Genomic DNA, 20,370 nt, shown 5'->3' with positions numbered 1-20,370 from the left:
GATACCAGGACTACGAGGTTAAAGTGCAGACTGTCAGCTTTAATTTGAGGGTATTGTCAACCATATTGGGTGAACCATAAGAAATTAAAGTGTTTTTTTTGTACATAGTGCGGCAGGTAGCTTAGTGGTTAGAGCGTTGGACTAGTAACCGAAAGGTTGCTAGATCAAATCCCCGAGCTGACAAGGTACAAATCTGTCGTTCTGAACAAGGCAGTTAACCCACTGTTCCCCCGGTAGGCCATCATTGTAAATAAGAATTTGTTCTTAACTGACTTGCCTAGTTAAATAAAAAATAGTGGATGGGACTAATGCACTTGTGTGTTAAAGTAGTAAAAAGTTTAGTATTTAGTCCCATATTCATAGCACGCAATGACTACATCAAGCTTGTGACTCTACAAACTTGTTCGAGGCATTTGCTGTTTTTTCCAGTTGTGTGTCAGATTATTTTGTGCCCAATATAAATGAATTGTACAATGTATTGTCATTTTGGAGTCACTTTTATTATAAATAAGAATATAATGTTTCTAAACACTTCTACATTAATGTGAATGCTACCATGATTACGGATAATCCTGAATTAATTGTAAATAATGAGTTTGATGCACAAATGTCATGCTAACCTCTTACCATTACATTAACAGGGGAGGTTAGCATTTTATATCATACCCCCAAGACATGCTAACTTCTCACCATTACAATAACAGGGGAGGTTAGCATTTTATATCATACCCCCAAGACATGCTAACTTCTCACCATTACAATAACAGGGGAGGTTAGCATTTTATATCATACCCCCAAGACATGCTAACCTCTCACCATTACAATAACAGGGGAGGTTAGCATTTTATATCATACCCCCAAGACATGCTAACTTCTCACCATTACAATAACAGGGGAGGTTAGCATTTTATATCATACCCCCAAGACATGCTAACCTCTCACCATTACAATAACAGGGGAGGTTAGCATACCCCCAAGACATGCTAACTTCTCACCATTACAATAACAGGGGAGGTTAGCATTTTATATCATACCTCCAAGACATGCTAACTTCTCACCATTACAATAACAGGGGAGGTTAGCATTTTATATCATACCCCCAAGACATGCTAACCTCTCACCATTACAATAACAGGGGAGGTTAGCATTTTATATCATACCCCCAAGACATGCTAACCTCTCACCATTACAATAACAGGGGAGGTTAGCATTTTATATCATACCCCCAAGACATGCTAACCTCTCACCATTACAATAACAGGGGAGGTTAGCATTTTATATCATACCCCCAAGACATGCTAACCACTCACCATTACAATAACAGGGGAGGTTAGCATTTTATATCATACCCCCAAGACATGCTAACCACTCACCATTACAATAACAGGGGAGGTTAGCATTTTATATCATACCCCCAAGACATGCTAACCACTCACCATTACAATAACAGGGGAGGTTAGCATTTTATATCATACCCCCAAGACATGCTAACCACACACCATTACAATAACAGGGGAGGTTAGCATTCTTGGGGGGGGGGGGGGGTGTATGATATTTATACAACTAATACTGCTGCTGTTGACTTCATTCAGTTGTCGGTTACTGGCCCCAGCAACCTCTCTACAGCAACCTAAGTCTAGGAAAAGATCGCGCGAGAAAGGCATTGTTGTGCGACAGAAGTGTCTCCACTTCCCGTGTCGTCATCAACATGCGACCAAACCTAGAGCGAGAAGTGGGAGATTCGAAGTAGCAAAACAAGCAACAGTAATTTAATATTTCATTAAACAAATGCCATCTACGATTAGTTAAAAACGAAAAGTAAAACCACGACATTAGGAGTAAGGTAATATAAGAAAGTTCTTGTTTCTGGCACAAATGGTTTTTGCATGACTGTTAACATAGCTAGCTAGCTAACTCGACAGAGATGCGAAAAGGGTTATTGACGTGATACTTGTTATTGTCATGTTGCCAACTCCCATGGTAATTGATACTGTACTTTGCGTACTACTAGCGCACGTCACTTCAGGTTTGAATGAAAAGCCATCTGCTGTATTTCGCGTTGTGACCGTACGTACGTCGGTTCGAATCCGGGTCACTGCATTACAATGTCAAGCCATGAGGGCTATTTTGTTTGAATGAATAAGGTAGGTAATGATATCTCAGAACTGTAATTGTCACATGTTGTTTGGCGTGACAATGACGAGTTAACAAGGCAGCGCATAATGATTTGAGTTTGTTGAATATATTTCTACTTGTAAACACATTCCCAAACATGTAACTGATGAGTTGTGAATATGAAAAATACTAATTTGTAGTTGTAATCGCATTCGCAAACTTGTAACTTTTAATATGTGTGAGCAATAATTGCATCTGTTCGCCTGCTCATGTCAATTTCGCATGCTCAGACTTTTGGCAGTGCTTTAGCGGCCTACCGTAACAAAAAGATTTGTAGACGTTCAAGCACTGAGAAAGAGAGCAGGAGCCCTTGGAGGTTGGGACGGGACCAGCTTCTTCTAATCAATCAGATGAGATTTTCATATACCAGTATACTCTACACTGGTTGGTTGGTGACAGCTCACATGGGCCGTGGAGTCTGGCACAACCACCTGTCAATCACGACGTGGGTTACCAGGTTACCATTTGCGCAATGTCCACCAAAGAAGCTCAGCTGTCACGGCGGGTACGTTTAAATGTCTTTCTTTAATGGCAACAAGCTTTTTTCTTCTTTGTAATATGTTTTTGGAAGCTTTTGTCAAAATCATTGTTATTAAGTTTGTAACTAACGTTGTAGTTTTGATGCTAGCTACCGAAATCAATTTGGTAAAGTTATTTGGCAAACTATTTTTTAAGCTAGATAAGTAAACTCACCACATTCAGTACAAATGTGCGTAACCGCGACATTCAAACGAGGCTGCAATGAAAACGAATGTGACTGTGTTGGCATCAAAATCCGGGGTGTGAACTACGTTTTGATTCAGTGTTGGTTGACATGGTAATTGACTAACAGTATTTGAGAAAATATTTTAAAAAACTGACCCCTCCCCCGACGCTGTACGTTACATCGTGACGTGCCACAACGTAAGGTACAGCGCACATTTGCAACTCATTTTGTGCCGTACAGCCTCTTTCCACCAGGGGTAGGCCTTCTCTCGCAGATTAAAATCATGCTTAACCAAATACACTTGTAAGAAAACTGCATGATTTTTGTCTAAATTAATGACTAGGGTGCATCCCGGCAAGAACACACACACACACACACACACACACACACACACACACACAAACCTCATTCGAAACTACTTCGGCACAGTAGGTGCAGGGCCAGTCGAACGACTGACGCTGCAGTACACCATGGGCACGGCTGGAGGCCACAGTGAGCAGTCGCTTCCCAACACAATACAACACCTTGACAGGTTCTTCAAGCTCTACCACGACACTTTGTCCATGAGGGTGCAGGGAGCTGGGTTGCAGTGGACCAGACAACCGACAGGATTGTGTCCCTCCTCTCCTGGGTGCTCAATTTAATATTGACTTTTTTTTTTGTAAGTATGTCCTCTCTGTGACTTATGTAGCATCTGTGATATCTGGGCACCAGTCTAAATGGTGGTCCCGTGTGGCTCAGTTGGTAGAGCATGGCGCTTGCAACGCCAGGGTTGTGGGTTCAATTCCCACGGGGGGACCAGGGTTCAATTCCCACGGGGGAACCAGGATGAATATGTATGAACTTTCCAATTTGTAAGTCGCTCTGGATAAGAGCGTCTGCTAAATGACTTAAATGTAAATCTCAACTTTTACATCATCTTTAGGTTGTAAACTAGATATGGTCACTGCTGCGGTTGTAAATGCCAGCTCAGAAATACCTTGTTTGTTTAGCCTGCTTTGCATTACATGGGAACCTTTGATAAATGATCAATATTCTCTCTGATTTTCTATGACTGGGTTTCTGTATGTACTGTAAACAGTGTTGCTTCCGTCCCTCTCCTCTCGCCAACTTGGGCTCGAACCAGGGACCCTCTGAACACAGTGACAACGGTCACCCACAAAACGTTGTTACCTATCGCTCGAACAAACGTGTGGCCTTTTCAGAGCAGGTGACGTCACTGATTGAACGCACGGGTCTGTGCTCGTGACCGTTTGGGTGTATTAGTGTGGAAAAGGTAGATTCAGGCAGTTGTGCATCACTGTATATGTCCACAGCACATACATGGTTCTCATGTACACGTCCAACTGTGATTATGTTCCAGAGCTATTATTATAATTATTATTATCATAGCTATTATTATTATTATTATCATAGTTATTATTATTATCATAGTTATTATAATTCTTATTATCATAGTTATTATAATAATAATTATCATAGTTATTATCATTATCATAGTTATTATTATTATTATTATTTTCATAGTTATTATTATTATTATCGTAGTTATTATTATTATAGTTAATATTATTGTAACTATAACCATAGTTATTATTATTATCGTAGTTATTATTATTATTATCATAGTTATTATTATTATAGTTAATATTATGGTAACTATAACCATAGTTATTATTATTGTCATAGTTATTATTAGTAGTAGTATCGTAGCTTCTATTATTATTGCTTAAATTATAGTTATTATAATTATTATTATGGTTATAAATATTATTAGTTATTATTATTATCGTAGTTATTATTATTATTATAGTTATTATTATAGTTATAAGTGGCGGTGCTCTTAGTGGCGGCGCTCTTAGTGTCGGCGCTCCTAGTAACGGTGCTCCTAGTGGCGGTGCTCTTAGTGTTGGTGCTCCTAGTGGCGGCGCTCCTAGCAGCGCTCTTAGTGGCGGCGCTCCTAGTGGTGTTGCTCTTAGTGTCGGCGCTCTTAGTGGCGGTGCTCTTAGTGGCGGTGCTCCTAGTGTCGGCGCTCTTGGTGTCGGCGCTCTTGGTGTCGGCGCTCTTGGTGTCGGCGCTCCTAGTGGCGGTGCTCTGGAAGCAGGAAAACTGAAATCCATTTTACCTCATTTCTACCAGCATGCCACGTGCAACCAGAGGGGGGGGGGGACAACAACTCTAGACCACCTTTACTCCACACACAGACTCATGCAAAGCTCTCCCTCGCCCTCCATTTAGCAAATCTGACCATAACTCTATCCTCCTGATTCCTACTTACAAGCAAAAACTCAAACAGGAAGTGCAAGTGACTCATTCAACCAGGAAGTGGATACTATACTACAGGATTGTTTCGCACAGACCGGAATATGTTCCGGGATTATTCCGATGGCATAAATGAGTATACCACATCAGTCTGAACTGATCAGGCCTTCACGTCGCCCAGGGCATCGTGGAGCTGGCGGCAGGCCTGAACAGACCCTGTCTAACTGGGAGAGGATTGCAGCCTGGAGATGGGGGACGGACAATTGTAAATGGTTTAAGATAAGGTTTTACGTGAATCAAAGGGTAGTAGCTACAGATTCACAGAATGCAGCCAATGGCTCCATACAGAATCTAGCTAGGTAGCTATGGCTCCATACAGAATCTAGCTAGGTAGCTATGGCTCCATACAGAATCTAGCTAGGTAGCTATGGCTCCATACAGAATCTAGCTAGGTAGCTATGGCTCCATACAGAATCTAGCTAGGTAGCTATGGCTCCATACAGAATCTAGCTAGGTAGCTATGGCTCCATACAGAATCTAGCTAGGTAGCTATGGCTCCATACAGAATCTAGCTAGGTAGCTATGGCTCCATACAGAATCTAGCTAGGTAGCTATGGCTCCATACAGAATCTAGCTAGGTAGCTATGGCTCCATACAGAATCTAGCTTAAAAATAGTTTACAAAACCTTTTTGTCACAGTAGGATGCTAAAGCATTGCCAAAAGTCTGATTGTGCGAACTTGACATGCTGCAGGTGTACAAATGTTTATGATTGCTCGCACATTTTTAAGTTTACAAGTTTGAGTATGTGTTTACAACTACAGATTATTCTTTCATGTTCACAACTCATCAGTTACACATTTTTAAGTTTACAAGTTTGAGTATGTGTTTACAACTACAGATTATTCTTTCATGTTCACAACTCATCAGTTACACATTTTGCAAATTGTGTTTACAACTAGAAATATATTCTACAAACTCAAATCATTACGTCAATGATTTTACCTCCCGTACCTCATGACTGAGACCAATGTGATCAAAGGCTACAACATCATCTAGATCCGTGTGGTGATCCTGTGTTGAGCAGTGTGGTACATTTTGAATTTATGCACCTCTGCTGTAGATGACCTGTGTTTTTGTCTAGCTCTTAAACTCTAGGCGCCTATTCTGTCGTCTCTCTGCGGTTGTCGGATATTCTGCCGTCTCCCTGCGGTTGTCGGACTTTCTGCCGTCTCCCGTCGGTTGTCGGACTTTCTGCCGTCTCCCGTCAGTTGTCGGACTTTCTGCCGTCGGTTGTCGGACATTCTGCCGTCTCCCGTCGATTGTCGGACTTTCTGCCGTCTCCCGTCGGTTGTCGGACTTTCTGCCGTCTCCCGTCGGTTGTCGGACTTTCTGCCGTCTCCCGTCGGTTGTCGGACTTTCTGCCGTCTCCCGTCGGTTGTCGGACTTTCTGCCGTCTCCCGTCGGTTGTCGGACTTTCTGCCGTCTCCCGTCGGTTGTCGGACTTTCTGCCGTCTCCCGTCGGTTGTCGGACTTTCTGCCGTCGGTTGTCGGACATTCTGCCGTCTCCCGTCGGTTGTCGGACTTTCTGCCGTCTCCCGTCGGTTGTCGGACTTTCTGCCGTCTCCCGTCGGTTGTCGGACTTTCTGCCGTCTCCCGTCGGTTGTCGGACTTTCTGCCGTCTCCCGTCGGTTGTCGGACTTTCTGCCGTCTCCCGTCGGACTTTCTGCCGTCTCCCGTCGGTTGTCGGACTTTCTGCCGTCTCCCGTCGGTTGTCGGACTTTCTGCCGTCTCCCTGCGGTTGTCGGACTTTCTGCCGTCTCCCGTCGGTTGTCGGACTTTCTGCCGTCTCCCTGCGGTTGTCGGACTTTCTGCCGTCTCCCTGCGGTTGTCGGACTTTCTGCCGTCTCCCTGCGGTTGTCGGACTTTCTGCCGTCTCCCTGCGGTTGTCGGACTTTCTGCCGTCTCCCTGCGGTTGTCGGACTTTCTGCCGTCTCCCTGCGGTTGTCGGACTTTCTGCCGTCTCCCTGCGGTTGTCGGACTTTCTGCCGTCTCCCTGCGGTTGTCGGACTTTCTGCCGTCTCCCTGCGGTTGTCGGACTTTCTGCCGTCTCCCTGCGGTTGTCGGACTTTCTGCCGTCTCCCTGCGGTTCGCCCACTACTGCCTCGTGAACTACAATCGAAACGCTGTATTTTAACATTTAGGAAGGTCAATCATCGCTTGCGACACAGCTTTCAAAACATATGGTCCCTTTTCATCAGCGAGAAAGAATACTTCAATAAAAAAAACATACTTACTGCAGCTATGGCTGCCTCATCCTACTAAACTACACTTACTGTTCTAGATCCATACAGCTATGGATGCCTCTATCCTACTAAACTACACTTACTGTTCTAGATCCATAGATCTATGGCTGCCTCCATCCTACTAAACTACACTTACAGTTCTAGATCCATACAGCTAATAATAACTAATACAAGATAAGAATACCTACATAATAAGTATTTTTAATAAGTCGTAGGAAGTGATCGGAGCAACACTGGGATCAAACAAGGTAATATTTACCACCGTAAAGCAGTCCTAGCAGGAGCTGTCAGCGCCACCACCATCCACCCTATCAGACAACATCGATTTGGGGCTGTGACCTCTGATGTAATTCATTCTATTTTCAATGGTTTTGTTCCTTCCTGTGTTGTGTAGCATGGCAACCCCCAGTAAGACCCCGCCGGGTTCTGACCCCAAGCAGCTGGAGAGGACCGGGACGGTCCGGGAGATCGGCTCTCAGGCGGTGTGGTCTCTGTCTTCCTGTAAACCAGGTGAGTTCGGTTGGGTTCTATTCGTTAGTGCACACTGTAGCAAAAAAATAAATGTTTTTGCACACATGTAATGAAAACGAGTTATTGGACAATTCAGGACTGTCCCTCCCGGGTTTCAGTCTGTTGTCTGATGAACTCAACCCTGGTGTTCTCCTTCGTCCTCTCTGATGAACTCAACCCTGGTGTTCTCCTTCGTCCTCTCTGATGAACTCAACCCTGGTGTTCTCCTTCGTCCTCTCTGATGAACTCAACCCTGGTGTTCTCCTTCGTCCTCTCTGATGAACTCAACCCTGGTGTTCTCCTTCGTCCTCTCTGATGAACTCAACCCTGGTGTTCTCCTTCGTCCTCTCTGATGAACTCAACCCTGGTGTTCTCCTTCGTCCTCTCTGATGAACTCAACCCTGGTGTTCTCCTTCGTCCTCTCTGATGAACTCAACCCTGGTGTTCTCCTTCGTCCTCTCTGATGAACTCAACCCTGGTGTTCTCCTTCGTCCTCTCTGATGAACTCAACCCTGGTGTTCTCCTTCGTCCTCTCTGATGAACTCAACCCTGGTGTTCTCCTTCGTCCTCTCTGATGAACACAACCCTGGTGTTCTTTCTCTGCTCTAGTCAGCTGACTGGTGAACTCATACACTGACTCTCTCCCCCTCCCTCTCTCCTCCTCCCTCTCTCCTCCTCCCTCTCTCCTCCTCCCTCTCTAGGTTTTGGTGTGGACCAGCTGAGAGATGATAACTTGGAGACATACTGGCAGTCTGATGGATCCCAGCCACACCTAGTCAACATCCAGTTTAGGTACAGTCTGTCTCCATGCCTGCCTGTCTCTCTGCCTGCCTGCCTGCCTGTCTGCCTGCCTGTCTGCCTGCCTGTCTGCCTGTCTCCCTGCCTGCCTGCCTGTCTCCCTGCCTGCCTGCCTGTCTCCCTGCCTGCCTGCCTGCCTGTCTCCCTGCCTGCCTGCCTGTCTCCATGCCTGCCTGTCTCCCTGCCTGTCTCCCTGTCTGTCTCCCTGTCTGTCTGCCTGTCTGCCTGCCTGCCTGCCTGTCTCCCTGCCTGTCTGCCTGCCTGTCTGCCTGTCTCCCTCCATGCCTGCCTGTCTCCCTGCCTGTCTCCCTGCCTGTCTCCCTGTCTGTCTGTCTGCCTGCCTGCCTGCCTGCCTGTCTCCCTGCCTGCCTGTCTGCCTGCCTGTCTGCCTGCCTGTCTGCCTGCCTGTCTCCCTGTCTGCCTGTCTCCCTGTCTGCCTGCCTGCCTGTCTCCCTGCCTGCCTGCCTGCCTGTCTCCCTGCCTGCCTGTCTGCTTGCCTGCCTGTCTGCCTGCCTGTCTCCCTGCCTGTCTCCCTGCCTGCCTGCCTGTCTCCCTGCCTGTCTCCCTGCCTGCCTCCCTGTCTGCCTGCCTGCCTCCCTGTCTCCCTGCCTGTCTCCCTGCCTGCTTGCATGTCTCCCTGCCTGCTTGCCTGTCTCCCTGCCTGTCTCCCTGCCTGTCTCCCTGCCTGTCTCCCTGCCTGTCTCCCTGCCTGTCTCCCTGCCTGTCTCCCTGTCTCCCTGCCTCCCTGCCTGTCTGCCTGCCTGCCTGCCTGTCTCCCTGCTTGCCTGTCTCCCTGTCTGCCTGTCTCCCTGTCTGCCTGCCTGTCTGCCTGCCTGCCTGTCTCCCTGCCTGCCTGCCTGCCTGTCTCCCTGCCTGCCTGTCTGCTTGCCTGTCTGCCTGCCTGTCTGCCTGCCTGCCTGCCTGTCTGCCTGCCTGTCTCCCTGCCTGCCTGCCTGTCTCCCTGCCTGCCTGCCTGTCTCCCTGCCTGTCTCCCTGTCTCCCTGCCTGCCTCCCTGTCTGCCTGCCTGCCTCCCTGTCTCCCTGCCTGTCTCCCTGCCTGCTTGCCTGTCTCTCTGCCTGCTTGCCTGTCTCCCTGCCTGCTTGCCTGTCTCCCTGCCTGTCTCCCTGCCTGTCTCCCTGCCTGCCTGTCTCCCTGCCTGCCTGCCTGCCTGCCTGTCTCCCTGCCTGCCTCCCTGCCTGCCTGCCTGCCTCCCTGCCTGCCTGTCTGCCTGCCTGCCTGCCTGCCTGCCTGCCTGCCTGCCTGCCTGCCTGCCTGCCTGCCTGTCTCCCTGCCTGCCTGCCTGCCTGCCTGCCTGTGACTGAATTAGTCAATCAGGATCTCAATGAAGGCATCTCCAACATACTACATCATTCATCTCTGTCTTCCCTCCTCCTCTCCTCAGGAGAAAGACCATCATTCATCTCTGTCTCCCCTCCTCCTCTCCCCAGGAGAAAGACCATCATGCATCTCTTCCTTCCCTCCTCCTCTCCCCAGGAGAAAGACCACCATTCATCTCTTCCTTCCCTCCTCCTCTCCCCAGGAGAAAGACCATCATTCATCTCTTCCTTCCCTCCTCCTCTCCCCAGGAGAAAGACCATCATGCATCTCTTCCTTCCCTCCTCCTCTCCCCAGGAGAAAGACCATCATGCATCTCTTCCTTCCCTCCTCCTCAGGAGAAAGACCATCATGCATCTCTTCCTTCCCTCCTCCTCAGGAGAAAGACCATCATGCATCTCTTCCTTCCCTCCTCCTCTCCTCAGGAGAAAGACCATCATGCATCTCTTCCTTCCCTCCTCCTCAGGAGAAAGACCATCATGCATCTCTTCCTTCCCTCCTCCTCAGGAGAAAGACCATCATGCATCTCTTCCTTCCCTCCTCCTCTCCTCAGGAGAAAGACCACCATGCATCTCTTCCTTCCCTCATCCCCAGGAGAAAGACCACCATGCATCTCTTCCTTCCCTCCTCCTCAGGAGAAAGACCATCATGCATCTCTTCCTTCCCTCCTCCTCAGGAGAAAGACCACCATGCATCTCTTCCTTCCCTCCTCCTCAGGAGAAAGACCACCATGCATCTCTTCCTTCCCTCCTCTCCTCAGGAGAAAGACCATCATGCATCTCTTCCTTCCCTCCTCCTCAGGAGAAAGACCACCATGCATCTCTTCCTTCCCTCCTCCTCTCCTCAGGAGAAAGACCATCATGCATCTCTTCCTTCCCTCCTCCTCAGGAGAAAGACCATCATGCATCTCTTCCTTCCCTCCTCTCCTCAGGAGAAAGACCATCATGCATCTCTTCCTTCCCTCCTCCTCAGGAGAAAGACCATCATGCATCTCTTCCTTCCCTCCTCTCCTCAGGAGAAAGACCATCATGCATCTCTTCCTTCCCTCATCCCCAGGAGAAAGACCACCATGCATCTCTTCCTTCCCTCCTCCTCAGGAGAAAGACCACCATTCATCTCTTCCTTCCCTCATCCCCAGGAGAAAGACCATCATGCATCTCTTCCTTCCCTCATCCCCAGGAGAAAGACCATCATGCATCTCTTCCTTCCCTCCTCCTCTCCCCAGGAGAAAGACCATCATGCATCTCTTCCTTCCCTCCTCTCCTCAGGAGAAAGACCATCATGCATCTCTTCCTTCCCTCCTCCTCTCCTCAGGAGAAAGACCATCATGCATCTCTGTCTCCCCTCCTCCTCTCCCCAGGAGAAAGACCATCATGCATCTCTTCCTTCCCTCCTCCTCTCCCCAGGAGAAAGACCATCATGCATCTCTTCCTTCCCTCCTCCTCTCCCCAGGAGAAAGACCATCATGCATCTCTTCCTTCCCTCATCCCCAGGAGAAAGACCATCATGCATCTCTTCCTTCCCTCCTCCTCTCCCCAGGAGAAAGACCATCATGCATCTCTTCCTTCCCTCCTCTCCTCAGGAGAAAGACCATCATGCATCTCTTCCTTCCCTCCTCCTCTCCTCAGGAGAAAGACCATCATGCATCTCTGTCTCCCCTCCTCCTCTCCCCAGGAGAAAGACCATCATGCATCTCTTCCTTCCCTCCTCCTCTCCCCAGGAGAAAGACCATCATTCATCTCTTCCTTCCCTCCTCCTCTCCCCAGGAGAAAGACCATCATGCATCTCTTCCTTCCCTCCTCCTCTCCTCAGGGGAAAGACCATCATTCATCTCTTCCTTCCCTCCTCCTCAGGAGAAAGACCATCATGCCTCTCTTCCTTCCCTCCTCCTCTCCTCAGGGGAAAGACCATCATTCATCTCTTCCTTCCCTCCTCCTCTCCTCAGGAGAAAGACCATCATGCATCTCTTCCTTCCCTCCTCCTCAGGAGAAAGACCATCATGCATCTCTTCCTTCCCTCCTCCTCAGGAGAAAGACCATCATTCATCTCTTCCTTCCCTCCTCCTCTCCTCAGGAGAAAGACCATCATTCATCTCTTCCTTCCCTCCTCCCCAGGAGAAAGACCATCATTCATCTCTTCCTTCCCTCCTCCTCTCCTCAGGAGAAAGACCATCATGCATCTCTTCCTTCCCTCCTCCTCAGGAGAAAGACCATCATGCATCTCTTCCTTCCCTCCTCCTCAGGAGAAAGACCATCATTCATCTCTTCCTTCCCTCCTCCTCTCCCCAGGAGAAAGACCATCATTCATCTCTTCCTTCCCTCCTCCTCTCCTCAGGGGAAAGACCATCATTCATCTCTTCCTTCCCTCCTCCTCAGGAGAAAGACCATCATGCATCTCTTCCTTCCCTCCTCCTCTCCCCAGGAGAAAGACCACCATGCATCTCTTCCTTCCCTCCTCCTCAGGAGAAAGACCATCATGCATCTCTTCCTTCCCTCCTCCTCAGGAGAAAGACCACCATGCATCTCTTCCTTCCCTCATCCTCAGGAGAAAGACCATCATGCATCTCTTCCTCCCCTCCTCTCCTCAGGGGAAAGACCATCATTCATCTCTTCCTTCCCTCCTCCTCAGGAGAAAGACCATCATGCATCTCTTCCTTCCCTCCTCCTCTCCCCAGGAGAAAGACCATCATTCATCTCTTCCTTCCCTCCTCCTCTCCTCAGGAGAAAGACCATCATGCATCTCTTCCTTCCCTCCTCCTCTCCCCAGGAGAAAGACCATCATGCATCTCTTCCTTCCCTCCTCCTCTCCCCAGGAGAAAGACCACCATGCATCTCTTCCTTCCCTCCTCCTCTCCTCCGGAGAAAGACCATCATGCATCTCTTCCTTCCCTCCTCCTCTCCTCAGGAGAAAGACCATCATGCATCTCTTCCTTCCCTCCTCCTCTCCCCAGGAGAAAGACCATCATGCATCTCTTCCTTCCCTCCTCCTCTCCTCCGGAGAAAGACCACCATGCATCTCTTCCTTCCCTCCTCCTCAGGAGAAAGACCACCATGCATCTCTTCCTTCCCTCCTCCTCAGGAGAAAGACCACCATGCATCTCTTCCTTCCCTCCTCTCCTCAGGAGAAAGACCATCATGCATCTCTTCCTTCCCTCCTCCTCAGGAGAAAGACCATCATGCATCTCTTCCTTCCCTCCTCCTCAGGAGAAAGACCATCATGCATCTCTTCCTTCCCTCCTCCTCTCCTCAGGAGAAAGACCATCATGCATCTCTTCCTTCCCTCCTCCTCAGGAGAAAGACCATCATGCATCTCTTCCTTCCCTCCTCTCCTCAGGAGAAAGACCATCATGCATCTCTTCCTTCCCTCCTCCTCAGGAGAAAGACCATCATGCATCTCTTCCTTCCCTCCTCCTCTCCTCAGGAGAAAGACCACCATGCATCTCTTCCTTCCCTCATCCCCAGGAGAAAGACCATCATGCATCTCTTCCTTCCCTCCTCCTCAGGAGAAAGACCATCATGCATCTCTTCCTTCCCTCCTCCTCAGGAGAAAGACCACCATGCATCTCTTCCTTCCCTCATCCCCAGGAGAAAGACCATCATGCATCTCTTCCTTCCCTCCTCCTCAGGAGAAAGACCACCATGCATCTCTTCCTTCCCTCCTCCTCAGGAGAAAGACCATCATGCATCTCTTCCTTCCCTCCTCTCCTCAGGAGAAAGACCATCATGCATCTCTTCCTTCCCTCCTCCTCAGGAGAAAGACCACCATGCATCTCTTCCTTCCCTCCTCCTCAGGAGAAAGACCATCATGCATCTCTTCCTTCCCTCCTCCTCAGGAGAAAGACCATCATGCATCTCTTCCTTCCCTCCTCTCCTCAGGAGAAAGACCATCATTCATCTCTTCCTTCCCTCCTCCTCTCCTCAGGAGAAAGACCACCATGCATCTCTTCCTTCCCTCCTCTCCTCAGGAGAAAGACCATCATGCATCTCTTCCTTCCCTCCTCCTCAGGAGAAAGACCATCATGCATCTCTTCCTTCCCTCCTCCTCTCCTCAGGAGAAAGACCATCATGCATCTCTTCCTTCCCTCCTCCTCTCCTCAGGAGAAAGACCATCATGCATCTCTTCCTTCCCTCCTCCTCAGGAGAAAGACCATCATGCATCTCTTCCTTCCCTCCTCCTCAGGAGAAAGACCATCATGCATCTCTTCCTTCCCTCCTCCTCTCCTCAGGAGAAAGACCACCATGCATCTCTTCCTTCCCTCATCCCCAGGAGAAAGACCATCATGCATCTCTTCCTTCCCTCCTCCTCTCCCCAGGAGAAAGACCATCATGCATCTCTTCCTTCCCTCCTCCTCTCCTCAGGAGAAAGACCATCGTGCATCTCTTCCTTCCCTCCTCCTCTCCTCAGGAGAAAGACCACCATGCATCTCTTCCTTCCCTCATCCCCAGGAGAAAGACCATCATGCATCTCTTCCTTCCCTCCTCCTCTCCCCAGGAGAAAGACCATCATGCATCTCTTCCTTCCCTCCTCCTCTCCCCAGGAGAAAGACCATCATGCATCTCTTCCTTCCCTCCTCCTCAGGAGAAAGACCATCATGCATCTCTTCCTTCCCTCCTCCTCTCCTCAGGAGAAAGACCATCATGCATCTCTGTCTTCTCTCCTCAGGAGAAAGACCATCATTCATCTCTTCCTTCCCTCCTCCTCTCCTCAGGAGAAAGACCATCATGCATCTCTTCCTTCCCTCCTCCTCTCCCCAGGAGAAAGACCATCATGCATCTCTTCCTTCCCTCCTCCTCAGGAGAAAGACCATCATGCATCTCTGTCTTCTCTCCTCAGGAGAAAGACCATCATTCATCTCTTCCTTCCCTCCTCCTCTCCTCAGGAGAAAGACCATCATGCATCTCTTCCTTCCCTCCTCCTCAGGAGAAAGACCATCATGCATCTCTTCCTTCCCTCATCCTCAGGAGAAAGACCATCATGCATCTCTTCCTTCCCTCCTCCTCAGGAGAAAGACCATCATGCATCTCTTCCTTCCCTCCTCCTCAGGAGAAAGACCATCATGCATCTCTTCCTTCCCTCCTCCTCTCCTCAGGAGAAAGACCATCATGCATCTCTTCCTTCCCTCCTCCTCTCCTCAGGAGAAGGACCATCATGCATCTCTTCCTTCCCTCCTCCTCAGGAGAAAGACCATCATGCATCTCTTCCTTCCCTCCTCCCCTCCTCAGGAGAAAGACCATCATGCATCTCTTCCTTCCCTCCTCTCCCCAGGAGAAAGACCATCATGCATCTCTTCCTTCCCTCCTCTCCCCAGGAGAAAGACCATGATGCATCTCTTCCTTCCCTCCTCCTCTCCTCAGGAGAAAGACCATCATGCATCTCTTCCTTCCCTCATCCTCAGGAGAAAGACCATCATGCATCTCTTCCTTCCCTCCTCCCCTCCTCAGGAGAAAGACCATCATGCATCTCTTCCTTCCCTCCTCCTCCCCCAGGAGAAAGACCATCATTCATCTCTTCCTTCCCTCCTCCTCTCCTCAGGAGAAAGACCATCATTCATCTCTTCCTTCCCTCATCCTCAGGAGAAAGACCATCATGCATCTCTTCCTTCCCTCCTCCCCTCCTCAGGAGAAAGACCATCATGCATCTCTTCCTTCCCTCCTCCTCTCCCCAGGAGAAAGACCATCATTCATCTCTTCCTTCCCTCCTCCCCTCCTCAGGAGAAAGACCATCATTCATCTCTTCCTTCCCTCCTCCTCTCCCCAGGAGAAAGACCATCATTCATCTCTTCCTTCCCTCCTCTCCCCAGGAGAAAGACCATCATTCATCTCTTCCTCCCCTCCTCCTTCTCTCCCCAGGAGAAACACCATCATTCATCTCTTCCTCCCCTCCTCCTCCTCTCCCCAGGAGAAAGACTACAGTGAAGATGTTGTGTATGTATGCAGACTACAAGTCAGACGAGAGCTACACCCCCAGTAAGATCTCTGTCAGAGTCGGAAACAACTTCCACAACCTGCAGGAGATCAGAGTAAGAACTGTTATGTGATGTTATAACTGTTATGTGATGTTATAACTGTTATGTGATGTTATAACTGTTATGTGATGTTATAACTGTTATGTGATGTTATAACTTATGTGATGTTATAACTGTTATGTGATGTTATAACTGTTATGTGATGTTATAACTGTTATGTGATGTTATAACTGTTATGTGATGTTATAACTGTTATGTGATGTTATAACTGTTATGTGATGTTATAACTGTTATGTGATGTTATAACTGTTATGTGATGTTATAACTGTTATGTGATGTTATAACTGTTATGTGATGTTATAACTTATGTGATGTTATAACTGTTATGTGATGTGATGTTATATCATGTTATAACTTATGTGATGATCTTTCTCCTCTTCCTCCTCACTCCTCTTCCTCCTCACTCCTCTTCCTCCTCTTTCTCCTCTTCCTCCTCTTTCTCCTCTTCCTCCTCACTTTTCTTCCTCCTCACTTCTCTTCCTCCTCACTCCTCTTTCTCCTCACTTCTCTTCTTCCTCCTCCTTCTCTTCTTCCTCCTTCTCCTCTTCCCCCTCACTCCTCTTCCTCCTCACTCCTCTTCCTCTTCTTCCTCCTCTTCCTCTTCTTCCTCCTCTTTCTCTTCTTCCTCACTCCTCCTCCTCCTCACTCCTCTTCCTCCTCACTCCTCTTTCTCCTCACTTCTCTTCTTCCTCCTCCTTCTCTTCTTCCTCCTTCTCCTCTTCCCCCTCACTCCTCTTCCTCCTCACTCCTCTTCCTCTTCTTCCTCCTCTTTCTCTTCTTCCTCACTCCTCCTCACTCCTCTTCCTCCTCACTCCTCTTTCTCCTCACTTCTCTTCTTTCTCCTCACTTCTCTTCTTTCTCCTCACTTCTCTTCTTCCTCCTCCTTCTCTTCTTCCTCCTCTTTCTCTTCTTCCTCACTCCTCCTCACTCCTCTTCCTCCTCACTCCTCTTTCTCCTCACTTCTCTTCTTCCTCCTCCTTCTCTTCTTCCTCCTCACTCTTCTTCCTCCTCACTCCTCTTCCTCCTCACTCCTCTTTCTCCTCACTTCTCTTCTTCCTCCTCCTTCTCCTCTTCCTCCTCACTCCTCTTCCTCTTCTTCCTCCTCTTCCTCTTCTTCCTCCTCTTTCTCTTCTTCCTCACTCCTCCTCCTCCTCACTCCTCTTCCTCCTCACTCCTCTTCCTCCTCACTTCTCTTCTTCCTCCTCCTTCTCTTCTTCCTCCTCTTTCTCTTCTTCCTCACTCCTCCTCACTCCTCTTCCTCCTCACTCCTCTTTCTCCTCACTTCTCTTCTTCCTCCTCCTTCTCTTCTTCCTCCTCACTCTTCTTCCTCCTCACTCCTCCTCCTCCTCACTCCTCTTCCTCCTCACTCCTCTTCCTCCTCCTTCTCTTCTTCCTCCTTCTCTTCTTCCTCCTCACTCTTCCTCCTCCTCCTCACTCTTCCTCCTCCTCCCCTTCCTTCCCTCACTGCAGCAGTTAGAGATGGTAGAGCCTAGTGGTTGGATCCACATCCCCCTTCTGGACACAGTCAACAACCCCATCAGGTAGATTTTATAGGTGTTGTTCTGTAAAGTGTCTCAAAGACATTTCTTTGACCAATGATATTCTATATGTTAAATTCTCTGTCCTAATGTTTTTCTAATGTATTCATTTCCTCAGGACGTTCATGATCCAGATAGCTGTGTTAGCCAACCACCAGAACGGCAGAGACACGCACATGAGACAGATCAAGGTGTATACCCCCGTCGAGGAGAGCTCCATCGGCAAGTTCCCAAGATGCACCACGGTCGACTTCATGATGTACCGCACCATCAGATGACACTGAGGGGTTCCGGGGTTCTGGGTGGAACTTCTCAGGGTTCCGACTAGAACTTTCCAGAGTTCCGGGTGGGAACCCTTAAGTGTACAGTGTTGACAAATAAGGGAATTGGAATGTTGAGTTTTTAAATTGAAATATTATTCTAATTTTCAAGTTAACCTGAAATCCTTTTCATTTAGTTTACATGGAGCCCTTACATGGCACCCTATTCTCTATATATAGTGCGCTACTTTAGACCGGGACCCCTACGGGTGTTCCTTTGGACCCTTGTCAAATGTAGTGCACTATATAGGGAATAGGTTGCCGTTTGGGCAGCAATCTGTGTTATTGATGTTGTTAATTCCATATTAGTCTGACGGTCTCTCTTTCGGTTGGTGTCTGATGTAAAGATGATTTGAAGACTTCAATGAGACCATGTTAAGGGTCGTGGTTTGAGGCCTCCAAAAAACACATGTTTACTACCCGTGTGACTAGACCTGCTGTCTGTACTGACTAGGAATGAATGTCAAATGTATGTTTCTCTCTCTGTCTGTTGTTGAATTAAATGTGTTTTGAGTTTGAGCCCCGTAGGTCTGCTTTTACTAGCTACAGGTCCTAATCAGTGTTACACCACAGTTTAACCAGCAGGAGGCACTGTCTCCCCTCTGAAGGGAGAATCTGGTGCTACAGGATATGAGGTGTGGTTGGAGGGATAGCGTGCAGGGGGTGGGATAAGGGTTTTAAAGGAGGTACTTTGACATTTTTATATGAAGTACCAGTCATAAGTTTTAGAACACCTACTCATTCAAGGGATGTTCTATATTTGTAATATTTTTTTACATTGTAGAATAATAGTGAAGACGTCAAAACTATGAAACAACACATATGGAATCATGTGGTAACCAAAAAAGTGTTAAACAAATCAAAATATATTATAGATTCTTCAAAGTAGCCACCTTTTGCCTTTGACAGCTTTTCACACTCTTGGCATTCTCTCAACCAGCTTCATGAGGAATGCTTTTCCAATAGTCTTGAAAGAGTTCCCACATATGCTGAGCACTTGTTGGCTGCTTTTCCTTCACTCTGTGGTCCAACTCATCCCAAACCATCTCAAATGGGTTGAGGTCGGGTGATTGTAGAGGCCAGGTCATCTGATGCAGCACTCCATCACTCTCCTTCTTGGTCAAATAGCCCTTACACAGCCTGGAGGTGTGTTGGGTCATTGTCCTGCTGAAAAACAAATTATAGTTCCACTAAGCGCAAACCAGATTGAATGGCGTATCGTTGCAGAATGCTTAAGTGTGCCTTAAATTCTAAATAAATCACTGACAGTGTCACCAGCAAAGCACCATCACACCTCCTCCTCCATGCTTCACGGTGGGAACCACACATGCGAAGATCATCCGTTCACCTACTCTGCGTCTCAAAAGAAACGGCGGTTTGAACCAAAAATCTCAAATTTGGACTCATCAGACCAAAGGACAGATTTCCACCGGTCTAATGTCCATTGCAAGTCTCTTCTTAGTGATTTCTTTGCAGCAATTTGACCATGAAGGCCTGATTCATGCGGCCTCCTCTGAACAGTTGACGTGTCTGTTACTTGAACTCTAGCATTTATTTGGGCTGTAATTTCTGAGGCTGGTAACTAATGAACTTATACTCTGCAGCAGAGGTAACTCTGGGTCTTCCTTTCCTGTGGCGGTCCTCATGAGAGCCAGTTTCATCATAGCTTGATGGGCTTGATGGTTTTTGTGACTGTACTTGAAGAAACTTTCAAAGTTCTTAACATTTTTCAGATTGACTGACCTTCATGTCTTAAAGTAATGATGGACTGTAGTTTCTCTTTGCTTATTTGAGCTGTTCTTGCCATATTTGAGTTGTTCTTGCCATAATATGGACTTGGTCTTTTACCAAATAGGGCTATCTTCTATATACCATTCTTACCTTGTCACAACTGATTGGCTCAAATGCAGTAAGAAGGAAAGAAATTCCACAAATTTACTTTTAACAAAGCACACCTGTTAATTGAAATCCATTCCAGGTGACTACCTCGTGAAGCTGGTTGAGAGAATGCCAAGAGTGTGCAAAACTGTCATCAAGGCAAAGGGTGGCTACTTTCAAGAATCTAAAATATATTTTGATTTGTTTTAACGCGTTTTTGGTTACTACATGATTCAATATGTGTTATTTCATAGTGTTGATGTCTTCACTATTATTCTACAATGTAGAACCCTAGGTGTATCTAAACCTTCAACTTTTGACTGGTACTGTATATATATATATATATATATATATATATATATATATATATATATATATATATATGACCTCATATATAGCATTTGAAGGCAGCATACCGGTACTGTATAATACACACTGTTACGAGACTCACCAGCCCGCATCACGGGACGTTTGTCACACACACACACACACACACACACACACACACACACACACA

The 20,370-nt window shown here is 47.7% G+C and overlaps 1 protein-coding gene across 3 annotated transcripts; it reads left to right on the top strand.

The window, feature by feature from the left end:
• The first annotated feature begins 1,683 nt into the window (after positions 1 to 1,683).
• Positions 1,684 to 18,494, top strand: anapc10 (anaphase promoting complex subunit 10). 3 transcript variants are annotated; one of them, XM_055901249.1, is made up of 6 exons: positions 1,684 to 1,843; positions 7,843 to 7,958; positions 8,660 to 8,750; positions 15,991 to 16,111; positions 17,588 to 17,658; positions 17,774 to 18,494. In XM_055901249.1, exons 2-6 carry the CDS (start codon positions 7,844 to 7,846, stop codon positions 17,931 to 17,933), a joined length of 558 nt encoding a protein of 185 aa, XP_055757224.1. In that variant the 5' UTR covers positions 1,684 to 1,843; position 7,843; the 3' UTR covers positions 17,934 to 18,494. The 3 variants fall into 3 exon arrangements, with proteins under 3 accessions (XP_055757224.1, XP_055757225.1, XP_055757223.1); XM_055901250.1 differs by lacking the exon at positions 1,684 to 1,843 and adding an exon at positions 2,030 to 2,144; XM_055901248.1 differs by lacking the exon at positions 1,684 to 1,843 and adding an exon at positions 2,661 to 2,680.
• The last annotated feature ends 1,876 nt before the right edge of the window (positions 18,495 to 20,370 follow it).

This window comes from Salvelinus fontinalis, chromosome 36 (assembly GCF_029448725.1).
Source record: "Salvelinus fontinalis isolate EN_2023a chromosome 36, ASM2944872v1, whole genome shotgun sequence".
In the NCBI taxonomy this organism is placed as follows: Eukaryota; Metazoa; Chordata; class Actinopteri; order Salmoniformes; family Salmonidae; genus Salvelinus; species Salvelinus fontinalis.
This window is presented reverse-complemented; position numbering and strand designations above follow the sequence as displayed.

Coding starts and splice junctions, on each gene's coding strand:
- anapc10 (XM_055901249.1), top strand. CDS start 7,844: ATGGCAACCCCCAGTAAGACCCCGCCGGGTTCTGACCCCAAGCAGCTG. Junction 8,751..15,990: donor CTAGTCAACATCCAGTTTAG/GTACAGTCTGTC, acceptor TCCTCTCCCCAG/GAGAAAGACTACAGTGAAGA. Junction 17,659..17,773: donor ACAGTCAACAACCCCATCAG/GTAGATTTTATA, acceptor TCATTTCCTCAG/GACGTTCATGATCCAGATAG.